This window comes from Pelobates fuscus, chromosome 12, assembly GCF_036172605.1.
Source record: "Pelobates fuscus isolate aPelFus1 chromosome 12, aPelFus1.pri, whole genome shotgun sequence".
Lineage (NCBI taxonomy): Eukaryota > Metazoa > Chordata > Amphibia > Anura > Pelobatidae > Pelobates > Pelobates fuscus.
In genome coordinates this window covers 101,381,663-101,396,715 of record NC_086328.1, presented here as the reverse complement: position 1 = coordinate 101,396,715, position 15,053 = coordinate 101,381,663, and the positions used below count along the sequence as shown (strand labels likewise).

General features: G+C 40.7%; 1 protein-coding gene across 7 annotated transcripts in view; it reads right to left on the bottom strand.

The window, feature by feature from the left end:
* The window catches only part of PLEKHA7 (pleckstrin homology domain containing A7), a 171,877-nt gene that overhangs the window by 54,242 nt on the left and 102,582 nt on the right, over nucleotides 1-15,053 (bottom strand). For all 7 annotated transcript variants that reach the window (XM_063438280.1, XM_063438278.1, XM_063438281.1 and 4 more), the window contains 4 exons: nucleotides 14,347-14,451; nucleotides 13,768-13,840; nucleotides 12,195-12,295; nucleotides 8,363-8,541 (listed from right to left, as the gene is read on the bottom strand). In XM_063438280.1, coding sequence (XP_063294350.1) covers nucleotides 8,363-8,541; nucleotides 12,195-12,295; nucleotides 13,768-13,840; nucleotides 14,347-14,451 — 458 coding nt within the window. The remainder of the gene's footprint in view (nucleotides 1-8,362; nucleotides 8,542-12,194; nucleotides 12,296-13,767; nucleotides 13,841-14,346; nucleotides 14,452-15,053) is intronic.

Below are 15,053 nucleotides of genomic sequence, written 5' to 3'. Positions count from 1 at the left end.
TTGTGTGAGCAGGAATTTTAACATTTTAATTAATATTTAAAGAGATAATAAAATGTCCCTAAACCGAGGGGAGACCCAGGTATACATTTAACCCTGCTCACACCAAATCTGCAGGGCATTCCATGCCGTCCTACAGACATTCAAGCCCACTCTTTGTAGGATGGCATGGAACGCCACAACATCATTAAGGGGTTAAATCAGCATATCCACATGTATGGCAGCCATTCCATTCCAGTGTCTGTTAAATTCTATATATATATATATATATATATATAAAAAAATACAGTTAGAATAAACGTACATATATATGCATATATTTTTTTAACTTTTGTGTATATATATATATATATATATATATATATATATATATATATATATATATATATATATATATAATACAAACAAATTCGGAATCTGGCACTCTACCGTTAGTGATTATCTCTTCAAAAATGCCTCGATCTATATAAGATGGAACGAACTCTCAACCTACAAACATTCAAACACGACAACTATCCCTCATCTAAACATCATTTTCGACTTAAAAGTATATGGGAACCCAAGACCTTACATCCTTCTATTAAGGCATTTTCTAACTTAGTCAGAAACGACATACATCACATCTTTTCGGAACCTAGATCCACCTCGCCTAATCTTACACACATGGAATACAAAGCCCTTAAAGACCTTGCAAGCGACACCAACATTACTATTAGACCGGCCGACAAGGGTGGCTCTATTGTCATACAGAACTACACATCATACCGTACAGAGATTCTCAGACAATTATCTGATCAAACCACCTACCAACGGATTACGTTTGACCCAACCAACACCATCATGGGTAAACTACAATTATTAGTCACCAGAGGTGTGGAAGCAGGATGGATTGACGAACAGACCGCCAAATTTCTCATAGATCCACATCCCAACATTCCGGTGTTATACACCTTGCCCAAGGTCCACAAAGACCTCAACAATCCTCCTGGCTGACCCATTGTTTCCGCCAGACGTGGCATATTAGAACCACTGGCGAAGTTCATTGACCACCACTGCAAAACACCCTCCTTACTTATACCAACATGCCTCAAGAATACACAGGATCTCCTCACTCATCTCGGACAAATTTCTCTTCCGGATGGACCCATTACCCTCGCTACAGTAGACGTTAAAAACCTTTACACCATAATACCCCACTCAGAGGGGCTAGAGGCTATGAGACAAATCCTGATCCATTCAGATCAATATCAGGGACCCCCCATCGAGTATCTTTTGGAATGTCTAGAATTCACCTTGACCAACAATTATTTTCGCTTTGAGAAATATTTTTATGTTCAACAAACGGGAACTGCCATGGGATCGGCCATAGCGCCCAATTATGCTAATAGCTACATGTATGCTTATGAGCAGAAACATATTTTATCAAACTACCAGTCGAACATCATATCTTATTTTAGATATGTGGACGACATTTTGATATTGTGGTCAGGCTCTTCTTTATCTTTTGATAGCATGATCCAGGATCTAAACAACATAGACTCTCCTGTACGTCTGAGTCACAGTAGTGACACCAACAGGATCCAATTCCTTGACGTAGAGCTATATCGAACACAGAACTCTATAGGATACACCTTATACAAAAAGACGTCCGATCGCAATACAGTGTTACATGCCACCAGCTTCCACCCAGGTGCGCTCAAAAGATCTCTCCCGATCTCTCAATTCCTTAGAGTATTACGGAACAATTCAGATCCAGACAACATCAAAGATCAGATGGAAACCATGCAACAATCTTTTTTACAGAGGGGGTATTCGCCCCATATACTCAAACGATCATTACAGAGAGCCACTGAGATCTTTCACCAATCTCTGCCTAAAGCCTCTACGTCTCCACAAGATCCAACAATCATCACATTACCATTCCTGTACCACACAGCAAGCGATCGGATTGCGAAGGTGATTCGAAATAGATGGGACCTATTGGCTGCAGACCCTACACTGCACCCTACATTCTCTCACCCCCCCAGGATTGCTTTCAGACGCAACTGTAACCTGAGGGACATTCTGGTAAAAAGTGACTACACTAATCAATACGAGACTAAAAAAGGATACATGAAGATGGGTTGCTTCAAATGCACCAACTGTGTCACTTGTGGACACATGCTTACAGGTCCATCATTCGCCCACCCACATTCAGGAAAACGATATCTCATCAGACATCACATCACCTGTCTTACGGACCACGTGGTTTACCTAATCTCATGCCCCTGCGGTCTCTACTATGTGGGGAAGACGGACCTTACACTACGAGACAGAATGCGGGGACACCGCTCAGGCATTATGACCGCCTTTAGGGACGGCAAAACGGAGAAACCGGTGGCTAAACATTTCTTAGAAGCTAACCATCGACTCCCGACTCTGAAGTTCATTGCCATCGACCATATTCCCCCACTGTCCAGAGGTGGTGATCACTCCAAAAGTCTTCTCCAACGTGAAACGTATTGGATAAGGACGCTTGACACAGTGCACCCCAGAGGCCTTAACGAATATATATCTTTCCATGCTTTTCTGGACAATCGCTAAATGTTGTCTCTCATATTCAGTCTTAGAAGTAATTATCTATTAGTTTTTCATACTCATGCTCACCCATATGGCACATATAGCCATACATTAACTCAATGCCTATACCTGTATGTTATACGTTACATTAATACATTCTTCCCATACGTGGGGTTTCTAGACCTCCACATTCTGTTCACATGTATATAGCTTCACTACTGTGTCTACACACTTCTATTCACTGCTTAGGCCTTCTTTTTTTGTCCTCTTTTTCCACCACTTTGTCCACATACACGTGGTATCACTAGGTGGATTCTCACTTTCACACATATTTTAGTTTGCTCGTTATTTTTGTTTAGCACTTCTCATCTTCCTGCATTATTATGATCCTCACATACTTTCTTTTCTCTACTTTCATCTCACTTCTCGTTCCCTTTATACATCTTACCACGCCACTCTAGCCACATCCACTAGATCTTTTACTATTTCGACATACATTATTGATCTATGCAGGACAGTACCTTGCTAGTATATTTTTCGTATACATACATTACATTCCTTTTTTAGGTCCCTTTGAGAGCTATATATCTTTTTATGCATGCGCACGCTAAGGAGGTTTCCATGGTTACATGACGCTCCTCCACAATGTTTACGGGTGTCGCATTCTCCACGCTAAACATATTAGATATGCATCTGTTGACTAAATCCAGGCTGTGATACAATTTCTTTATATATCTTTTTATTCATTAATAATCGCTAGATTGTCTTCCTTGGTTTTAAAAGCTCTGTATTTTCACATTATCACGCATGCGCACGCAATGATTGTTGCCACAGATACATGACGCCCATTCACGATTCTCATTGGACACACACGGTTCACGTCATCATCGTGCGACGCATGCTACACGTCACATTGTAATTATCACACAGCGGCTACACATGGTGGTGGGGCATCACGGTCACATTGGGGTAAGTAATTTCCTGTTAATTACTGTGGTTATATAAAGACACTATTTTATATTTGATGTTATCTTGATAAAGACCTGCGGGTCGAAACGTCGATCTTCTCACACAGATAAAACTTTTTTCATCAAGCCCTTTGGAGTGCTCTGAATCATTATTTCCTATATATATAAATATATACACACACACACACACACACACACATATATATATATACTCTCGTACTTAGTGTATTTTTGTAATATATATATATATATATATATATATATTACAAAAATACACTAAGTACAAGAGTATATATATTTGTTTTTTGTCCATGTTATAGTGTATGGGGAATTGCCTGACAGCCAGCTATGCCGGCCATGTGATCTCTCTGTCAGACCGATAAGCACATGGCGTGGGAATGGGCCCAATTTGCCGGAAGAGGACTGTAACGGCTACCCAGATAGAGAGAGGGTTTCTGCCGTTGAAGACGTCCTTTTTCCCTGCAAGCTGCTGTGGAGAAGTAGGCTGATGTAATCCCATCCACGATATCCAGAGTGAGGAGCAGGTTTAGCTGTAAACAGGAGCAGAATAATATTCCCAAATAATCCCCTTCCAAGAACGAGACGAGGCTACGTTTTGAAGGGTCAAGATGAACTGAGGACTGGAACACCCAGCCTGCTTTTTATTAGAAATAGATACACACAGAACACTCCCAGGGGGAGGATGAAAACAACCAATAATACAGATGGTAACACCCCCACGTCTCCTCCCCTCAGATAACTACATAACCCAATTAACATGTCCACATTTTTCCACCAGTTCTGGATGTACCCCAAAAACAGGGGGTACAGCTTTAAATCCGGTAGCGCTGGATAGCTCTCCTTCAGGGGGACAATATATCCAAAAATCACCCCATTCGGATGTATAGTTCGGGAGATACAACGTTCCAAAGTTTTGACCGACCGCACAGACCAACTAGCCGAAATTAGTTCCATGAGTTTTGGCCTTGCGGTCGGTCTCCGTTCGCACGGTAAAAAGGTATGATATTCTTGCCATCCATGCGAATCGCGGGGTTCGCTGGAATCCCCATAGATGATTGCATATAACTACCGAACGAGGGGACGTTCGGTAGTTTCCGTACGAACTTATGGAGGTCTGGAGGACTCAGCGGTGTTCGCCTGTTTGCGTATCCGTTTTCAGTTCCATGCGGTTACAGGCAAACACCGCTGTTCGCACACAAGATGGCCGCGAACACGTGCAAAGTCCCGAAATGGCGGCCACCTCTGTATTACACGCGAAATTCGCACGGAACCAGACGAACAGAGGAATGAAACGAATGGATGTGTAAGTTGTAATTCCCTTGTTTGTTTCACATCCACCAGAGGTTGGGAGGGATCTGTTACAAGGACTGTCTGGGATGTCAGGCCGTCCCCCAGAATCGGAGTGCCAGATAAGGTAAGTTCCCAGCTGCTCCTCGTCTCAAAGCCGTTACGTGCCGCCGCAACAGCTTTAAATGAGGGATGGCATAGAAAGCTACAACAGTGTGAAGAGGTTATTGAGGAAAAGTATAAAATCCACTGCAGTGGGCAGCAATATCCTCTGTCAATAGGACCAGTGGGATGGCAGCAACTGTGATATAACTACCTCAAAAGTAATTGAAATGGAAAAATAACTGAATTCCAAAAGGGTTGAAAAGAAGAGTGAGTAGAAAAAGGATTCTATTCTGGCTTTACTGGCAGCGGGATACATTGAGTGTCAGGTTGCTGACATCCTTAAAGGGACACTATAGTCACCAAAACAACTTTTGCTTAATGAATCAGTTTTGGTATATAGAACATTCCTCTGAAGTTTCACTGCTAAATTATCTGCCATTTATGGGTTAAATAACTTTTTCTGTTTATGCAGCCCTAGTCACACCTCCCCTGACTGTGACGGACACATCCTGCATGAAAACAAAATGGTTTCATTTTTAATCAGAAGTAACTTACTTTAAAAGTTTTTATCTCCTGTTCTGTAAATTTAAGTTTAATTACATACAGGAGGCTCCTGTAGGGTCTAGCAAGCTATCAACAGAGCAGGAGATACATTCTAAATTAAACAGAATTTGCAATAAAGGAAGTGTAAACATTAGAGGACTCTTTACAGGAAGTATTTAGGAAGGCTGTGTAAGTCACATGCAGGAAGGTGTGTCTAGGGCTGCATAAACAAAGTTATCTAACTCCTAAATGGCAGATAATTGAGCAGTGAGACTACAGGGGCATGACCTATACACCAAAAATGCTTCATTAAGCTAAAGTAGTTTTGGTGACTATAGTGTCCCTTTAAAGAAGGCAGTTCATAACATCAAGGATTTCTGAATTATTTCTAAGTTAAACCATTTAGTAGTGTGAACTTGATTTTTTTTGCGTTATTCAAAGTCTGAAAACACTGCATCTTGATGTTGTTTTTAAAATTACAATATTTTTATTTGGAAGTAATGTAGTTTGTAGAGTAAAACAAATGTAAATTTTACTCAAACACATTCCTATAAATGGTCTCTAGTGGTCTCTTAATATTTTTCCAGAGCTGTATATATTGCATTGATGGAAAGAAGGATTGACATACAGACATATACCGCAAAGATAAGAGACAGACACAGCTATATACTGCACAGACAAGACATACAGAAAGCTAGATACTGCATAAATGAGACAGAGACAGCTAGATACTGCACAGATATGACAGACAGAGACAGCTAGATACTGCACAGATATGACAGACAGAGACAGCTAGATACTGCACAGATATGACAGACAGAGACAGCTAGATACTGCACAGATATGACAGACAGACAGCTAGATACTGCACAGATAAGCTAGATACTGCACAGATAAGCTAGATACTGCACAGATAAGCTAGATACTGCACAGATAAGCTAGATACTGCACAGATAAGCTAGATACTGCACAGATAAGCTAGATACTGCACAGATAAGCTAGATACTGCACAGATAAGCTAGATACTGCACAGATAAGCTAGATACTGCACAGATAGGCTAGATACTGCACAGATAAGCTAGATACTGCACAGATAAGCTAGATACTGCACAGATAAGCTAGATACTGCACAGATACGCTAGATACTGCACAGATACGCTAGATACTGCACAGATACGCTAGGATACTGCACAGATACGCTAGATACTGCACAGATAAGCTAGATACTGCACAGGTATGACAGACCGACAGCTAGATACTGCACAGATATGACAGACCGACAGCTAGATACTGCACAGATATGACAGACCGACAGCTAGATACTGCACAGATAAGACAGACAGACAGATAAATACGACAGGCAGACAGACAGACAGCTAAATACTAGATAGATAAGACAGACATACAGACAGCTAGATACTGCATAGATAAGACAGAGAGACAGCTATTCATTTCAGCTGGTGACCTCTCCCAAGCCTCACAGCAATGCCAAATCGAACAACGGATGTGAAAAGCTAGTTAATAATGCAGGTCTGGTGGTGGATTGCTGAGCTAAGAGTTTTTAACCAGCTAAATAGCAGAAATCCTGACTTAGCACAGCGTGGTAAAATGATCTCTGGTAACGAAGTCATCATCCACATGGTATTCCTGCCATCAATCCCATTAATATAAAACGGTTACTAGAGCGTTATTATTGGATGATTAACCCCTTCTGAGCCAAGACTCTACCTAGCGCATAATAAATGAATATGTTTCTGAAACGTACAGCACAGGATCTGACACCAGTCAAACACCATGCGATGGGAGAGGAGAACTCACCTTCTGTGCCCTTACTGGAGACTGCCAATGCGTGTCCAATAGGAGTCACGTGTCAATTTGAATTAAAAGATTTTGCAGGTTATACGTCATCAATAAAGCCTTTTAAGCATTTTTTTGGCCAGGATTCCCTGTAACCCACCCTATAAATAATAATGTGAGATATAAGTGTTGTCTAGCTAAGTGAAATCCACATGGTAGTGGTTACAGGGTATGCATTTAGCAGTGAGGGTTGTCCAAGTAGTTGTTAGGGTTGTTCAAGTGTTATTATAATTATTAGCACTTTACATAGCTCCAACATATTCCGCAGAGCAGTACAATTCTAGAGGTAAAGGAGGCTTCCAATCTCTATGAGGAATTGAGATTTTATCATAAGGTATCTTGCCCAAAGACATTTACTGGTGAAGTTCTCTTACTGGGTGGTTTCCCAGATCTAACATTACCAGTTCTCTAATCACTTTTTATGGTGTTAGCTGTTAGCTATACCTTGTGATAGCTGCAAGGTGGGAGCTTTACTAGTTAGTTGTTATTTGCAGTGAGAATCAGAATGGCCAAGGTTAGAGCCAACGCTTTATCTGGAACCAAGGTGGGGAATTTTGGGAAATACTCTATTTTTGCCAACACTATAACATTTGGATTCCAATTCGCTATACTTCACATTTTCGTGATTTACCTTGTAATAGTTAGCAGGTCTGTTTGGGATGAGAAACCACTGACGCTGTACAACTTACACAGTAATTCTAAAATGAGTTAAGTAGAAAACATTACAGCATGAAATTGCTGAGCTCACCAACAGCCAGTAGGTAAGTTTCTGTCCTGTGTAATTAAACTGAAATGTTTTAATGAATGCTGAATGAAGGGACTTCCACAGACACACATAAAGCCTCCTATTGTTCCCTTTTAACCCCTCAGTGACGGCTAGCCTCCTGGCTGTCTGCCTGCATCAGGAATGCAAACATTCAGACAATGCATGAGTGGCAGAGAGAAGTGGCACTGCGACCAATAATATCCATTGTACACAATCATTAGGAGAGCCACTGGCAGGCAGACGGTGCTGTGAAACTTGCCTTCTGGTTTCTTGCGTGCTCTGCATTTGAGCCGCTTGGTTCATTGCCTTCATCCACCCATTCATGTCCTCTTGCGTATCAGCACTGAAGTAATATGTCCGCATTCCGGTGTTTTCCTGCTGGAAGCCAACTGTCGAGCGTTTCTGATGAATATACGCTCGCATTCCGTTATGGACAGTCTGCAATGTACAAACATTTCAGTGTGAGCACATCCTGCGTTTTACATTAATTCTCATTTTATCCTAAGTGTAAACACATCCTCCGCTATAGGTTTATTTTATCCTAAGTGTAAACACATCCTGCACTATATGTTGATTAGTATTTTATCCTAAGTGTAAACACATCCTGTGCTATAGGTTTATTATTATTTTATCCTAAGTGTAAACACTTCCTTCGGTATAGGTTTATTATTATTGTATCCTAAGTGTAAACACATCCTGCGCTATATGTTTATTATTATCGTATCCTAAGTGTAAACACATCCTGCGCTATAGGTTTACTATTATTTTAACCTAAGTGTAAACACATCCTGTACTGTATGTCAATGGCAGTTTTATCCCAAATGTAAACACATCCTGCACCATACATTTATTGTCATCTTATCCTAAATGTAAATACATAAAAAGAACTTTCAGTGTGAGCTCTATAAGTTTATAATTATTTTATCTCCAGTATAAAAACAGCGTTCAGTGCAAGCGTGGCCCGCGCTTTATGATTATTCTAAGTCTAAATGCAATCTTAAGCACAAGAGCGACCTGCACTCTTAGTACCATTGTGAGATCTATACAGAATTAAAGAAAAACAACATTTAGAGTGAAATTCTTATTGTTACAACGTGTGCAACACAGCATGGATTAAATCCGCCCTCTGTAAACATTCCATCCAGGCTAAAATCAAAATGGTTTCTGGTAAACAGATTAATACAGTATGTATACACCATCCATCAACCCACAAATAAATAAAACCTTTCCTGATATTAAGTTCTATTTCACCAAGAAAGGAAATAACAAGACACATTTCGAAATAACGCTGCCGCAATAAGAACTATAACTTCGTTCGGGAGGAGGTTTACTGGCAACTTAAAAGCAGATTGCTCCATTTACACTGAAATAAAGCTTGAAGAATATATCAGAAACGTAAGAAGAAAACAATTAACTAGAAGTAAGAGAACAATTAAATGAATATAAAACATGAAAACAAGCAGGCATTACATTTTAAGTAATTAAGATTTAAATTTTAAGTACAATAAATCTATGTGTTTCTGCGGCATTACAACAAAATCATCCCAAAAGCTATGAATCTCTTCTTTATCTATTAGAGCAGAGCGTGATCTTACCGCATCGAAAGCTACATGTTGGTACTGGAAGCTGCCGGACGACGAGCCAGCTCTAATCTGCTGCTTGATTAACACGTCGTTAACACAAACTGACATTTCAGCCAAGTCCCAGTGAGGTCAGCAATTCTCCCAGAGCTCAAAAACCCTCCGCCCAATGCATTCATTCCCTCTGCTTCAAAAAACACTGCGCCCCGAATGCACATTATTACATATTATAATAGCACCCAGCAAAAGAAACCAAAAAAACCCAGTGCTATCAATAGAAGGTCTACTAAAAGGATGGATGGTTTAATTTGTAATATATACTGTACATGTGCACAAAGTGCACAGCTTTTTTCACTCTTGTGATGGTTTTGTAAGGGGGAGTCAAAAAATGTTTCCCTGAAGAAAAAAAAATGTGTTTTATTAAAGTACGCTTTTTGGTTACAGTAGAGGGAGGTACAGTAAGTGCAGTAGGTATACAGTGTATGTATATTCTATATTTATATAGTGCTAACAGGTGTAGGCTGAACTTGATGGACACAAGTTTTCAGCTATGTAACAAACTATACTACACACTTTACAGGTTTTATTACAGTAGAGGGTGGTACAGTAAGTGCAGTAGCTATACAGTATATGTATATTTTATTTACACAGCTTTAAGAGGTGTACTTAGCACTTTACAGGTTACACAACCCTTGGGGGTCAGAGGTTCAAATCCCAGCATGGTTGACTCAGCCCTTACTGAGGTAGATAAAATTAGTACCATTAAATTGGGTAATAGTAACATCCACTGGATGTTGGGCAAAAGTAACATCCCCAGGACGTACCTGGAAACCAGAGTAATCTGAATGTACCTTTCCTGGTTAAATACTTTGTTGTTATTATTTCAATAGAGGGAGGTCCAGTAAATGCAGTAGGTATACAATGTATATTTTATTTAACCATAAAACCAAAATGGCAATGAATGAACATCACAAGCCATAAATCAGATTTACATGTTTTCTTTTCTAGATTCAGAACAAAGTAAAACATTTAGACATGTTATCATTAGCACAGCGCCTAATTTAATCAAATTAAATGTCTTTAATTAGGCTAATGTTCAGAAACAATCATTTAATTTCATTAGCAAGCCAGCTTCTACTCCAAGCACCATGAGATCACCCCTACAAACAACATATATTTCCTGGTGTTATTTATCACATAAAGCTGGCAGGATAAACTCTCCCACATACAATCATGGGAGCAGCAGGCCTGGCTGAAACGTTTCAGCCACCTTACAGGGTGAGGATAGCTCTCTGGAGAAGCTGGAAATCCTGGTAATTGGCAGAAAATAGTGAATGGAGATGGGTGAATAACTTTTAATAATAAAGAGTATTTAATAATGAAGTATTTAAAGACAGGCCATTCTTCTTTGTCCTCACTTATTATTAGTTATATGCTTTCACCCAAAAAGCGTACACTCATATAATGTTTTTGCTAATGCTCCATGAACTCTAGGGCAGGCATAGGCAACCTTCGGCACTGCAGATGTTTTGGGCTACACCAAGGTGTAAGAGCATTATAGGGGGATGTAGTCCACAACATCTGGAGTGCCGAAAGTTGCCTACCCCTGCTCTAGGGAATGTAATAAAAGACTAGTGACAGTCGCTCTGTTTCTATGGTCGGATTAGCTCACCCTATATATTTTACCAGCCAGATAACAGGCAAATGTGTAGCATGCCAATCTTCACCCATTGCCCAGCACCACATGCAAATGCTTTTTATAATATCTGGGATGTGGAATTCTTACGGCCAGATGTCTGGGACATGTAGTTCCACGCTCTGGGCAAGCAGAATTTTCAGCACTCACTAAAGCATCAAAGTGCAGGATGAAATTCCCAATAGCTATATTGTGACTCTCTAAGTGCTAGGCCTGCAAGGGAACAATTAATGTGATTTGAAGGTGTAGACCACACGCTCCCAAACTGGACCACCAGAGACTTATTAATCACCAGGAATCATAGCCCACCCATCCCTGCATAAACCACAGAGCATACACACAGTCAGCAAACATCACACACACACACACACACAATATAACCAGCAAACCTAACACACATCACATATAAACAGCAAAGCTAACACACATTACACACACACACAATACACAGCCAACAAGCCTCACACACATTACATGTGGCTAGCAAACCTCACACACACATATTACACACAGCCAGCAAACATCACACACAGCACACACATACACATATTACACACAGTAAACCACAAGAACGGGCATATTACAGACAGACACCACACGCTGTAAGTCAGTTTTAGGGATTTGCATTCACTCAATGTCCCTTTAAGCGTAATTCCTCTTTAATACCTGGCTAACATAATGCAAATCTCTCATTTTTTTATTAGATTGTACGTTTTATTGGACAGGGCTGTAATCACCATCTATTTGTATGGTCCACAAGCCTTTCATATATGTGACAAACAATGATTCTGAACTTTCATTGCAGTTTTTCGTACCTTAAATGAATACTTGCGGTTTATGCGATCTTCTGGATCCACCGGTGAGATTGCATACCCAGGCAGCGGTATGCTCCCCAGTACAGCCTCCTCTCTGCTGTCTGTGGGGAAAAAAATAAAAAACAGTGCTCCATAAATGGCATTACATGCAAGAAGCAGGAGAAACAACAAAAAACTGGTCCAAATCAACTTAAAGTGTCACAGCAACATTTTGACCTACATCAAGTCTGTGCTTGAGGCATGGAAAATACCAGGTGTAGCTGGAGAGGTTTCCAGGTCAGCACTATTAATACACTACGTGTCACTTTAAAGGACCACTCTAGGCACCCAGACCACTTCAGCTTAATGAAGTGGTCTGGGTGCCAGGTCCTTCTAGGGTTAACCCATTTTTTCATAAACATAGCAGTTTCAGAGAAACTGCTATGTTTGTGAATGGGTTAAGCCTTCCCCCCCCTATTTCCTCTAGTGAAAATCACAGTGAGAGCACGCAAGCATCCATAGGAAAGCATTATGAATGCTTTCCTATGTGACCGGCTGAATGCGCGCGCAGCTCTTGCCGCGCGTGCGCATTCAGCCGACGGGGAGGAGAAGAGGAGGATCGGAGGAGGAGAGCTCCCCGCCCACCGCTGGAAAAAGGTAAGTTTTAAACACTTTCCCCTTTCCAGAGCCGGGCGGGAGGGGGTCCCTGAGGGTGGGGGCACCCTCAGGGCACTCTAGTGCCAGGAAAACGAGTATGTTTTCCTGGCACTAGAGTGGTCCTTTAAGGAGTGCTGGACTTGCTATGCTTATTGGCCGTTATCGATCTTGCTGAAAATGGAGAATAGATCACTTTAAGAAAGTCCTCAATCAAATTCTATTTAAAGAGGATCATTCCCATGTAGTCCACAAGATTATTAAAAACATCATGCCGCCTGTGAGGAAGCTGAAGCTTGCGCATCACTGGACCTTTCAAAAAGACAATGATCCCAAGCATACCTCAAATTCCACTAAGGCTTGGTTGTAGAAGCAGTGCTGGAAACTTCTACAGTGACCATCACAGTCACCTGACTTAAACCTCATAGAAAGTCTCTGGTGGGACTACAGCACAAACCCAAGAATCATTAACAGACTTTGGGGCCTCATAGGGGACAAGGCCTGGTCTGTTAGCCAAGGCTCATTTGTGGGCTTGAAGCCTGACCATTGTATACATTAGCTGACATTGGAAGGTTCATGGGTGGAAATAGTGGTTGTCCTCGCTAACGTATCATGGGCTTACTTAAGAGATGGGAGGTAGGTCAGGGTCTAAAGGTTTTCTGCTTACTGTATGGTAAAGGGAATGTCCTGACTTAGTGGTTCCGAGGATGTTGTGGGTTGGACGAGGGTGGTGTTGAGCTATTTCAATAGCTTTTGTTTGATTTGTTCATTGCAAACAACTGAAAGTCTGCACATTTTGGCAATATACCTGATTTTCAATGTCGGTTGAATATATTTTAGGCCACGGATTTACTTAATCTGGGAACGGTACAACCGACAGATATATATGTAACTGCAAACATATAAAACCATCAGATACAAAGCAAGTTATGTCTCTCACCTTTGTAGTAAAACAAACAGTAATCAGAAAGCAGGAACCAGCGACGTTTCCATAATCGCATCCCAGAACTATCCTGCAAAGTAAAATTCAACAATCAGCAATCTCTGAACCGAAAGGCATTGAATTAGCTGGATTGGAGAACCCTAAACTGTAAGCATGTAATCATAACTAGCTGGATTAGCAAACCCTAAACCATAAGGAACTAATCATAACTAGCTGTGTCAGCGAATTCTAGGCTGTAAACTACTCACAACTAGCTGAATTAGCGGAGTTATTTGGATTAGTTGTGAATCACAACTCCTTAAATGCTCAGACAGTCTCTCAGAAGTATCTGAAAAGGAGACTTAAAGCAGGGCTACAAACACCGGTAATAGTTAGACATTAACAGGCATTTGTTGGGAATGAAGTGATAGAAGGAGCGCTAAATGGATAACATTGCACACAATGTCTATATCCACGTCTAAAATTACAGGAGGAAGAATGTGCGTAACTATTCTAAGTAGCATTTAAACTGCAGACTCTTCATATGGGAGTGAACACAGATTACGGCGCCCAAGCTTAGAGAAAATTGAAAGGTACCTGTTTGTACAGCCAGCCTCGTGCCACAACTGGGACATCCGGGTTTCTCTTGATGGACTGCTCTCTTTTGCCAAAGCTGTAGACTTTATTGCCAGATTTGGGAGCCTGTAATAAACCAGGATTGGTAATGCAAAGCACAGCAATAAGTAAGATAATACACATGGTGGGGGATATAACAAGTGGTAAAGTAATAAATGTGGTGAGGATATTACAAGCAGTAAGATAATACATATGGCAGGGATATTACAAGCAGTAAGATACTACACGTGGCAGGGATATTACAAGCAGTAAGATACTACACGTGGCAGGGATATTACAAGCGGTAAGATAATACACGTGGCAGTGATATTACAAGCGGTAAGATAATACACGTGGCAGGGATATTACAAGCGGTAAGATAATACACGTGGCAGGGATATTACAAGCAGTAATATACACGTGGCAGGGATATTACAAGCAGTGAGATACTACACGTGGCAGGGATATTACAAGCAGTATTATAATACAAGTGGCAGGGATATTACAAGCAGTACTATAATACACATGGCAGGGATATTACAAGCAGTAAGATAATACACGTGGCAGGAATATTACAAGCAGTAATATACACGTGGCAGGGATATTACAAGCAGTAATATAATACACGTAAGATATTACACGTGGCAGGGATATTACAAGCAGTAATATAATACGTGTGGCAGGGATAT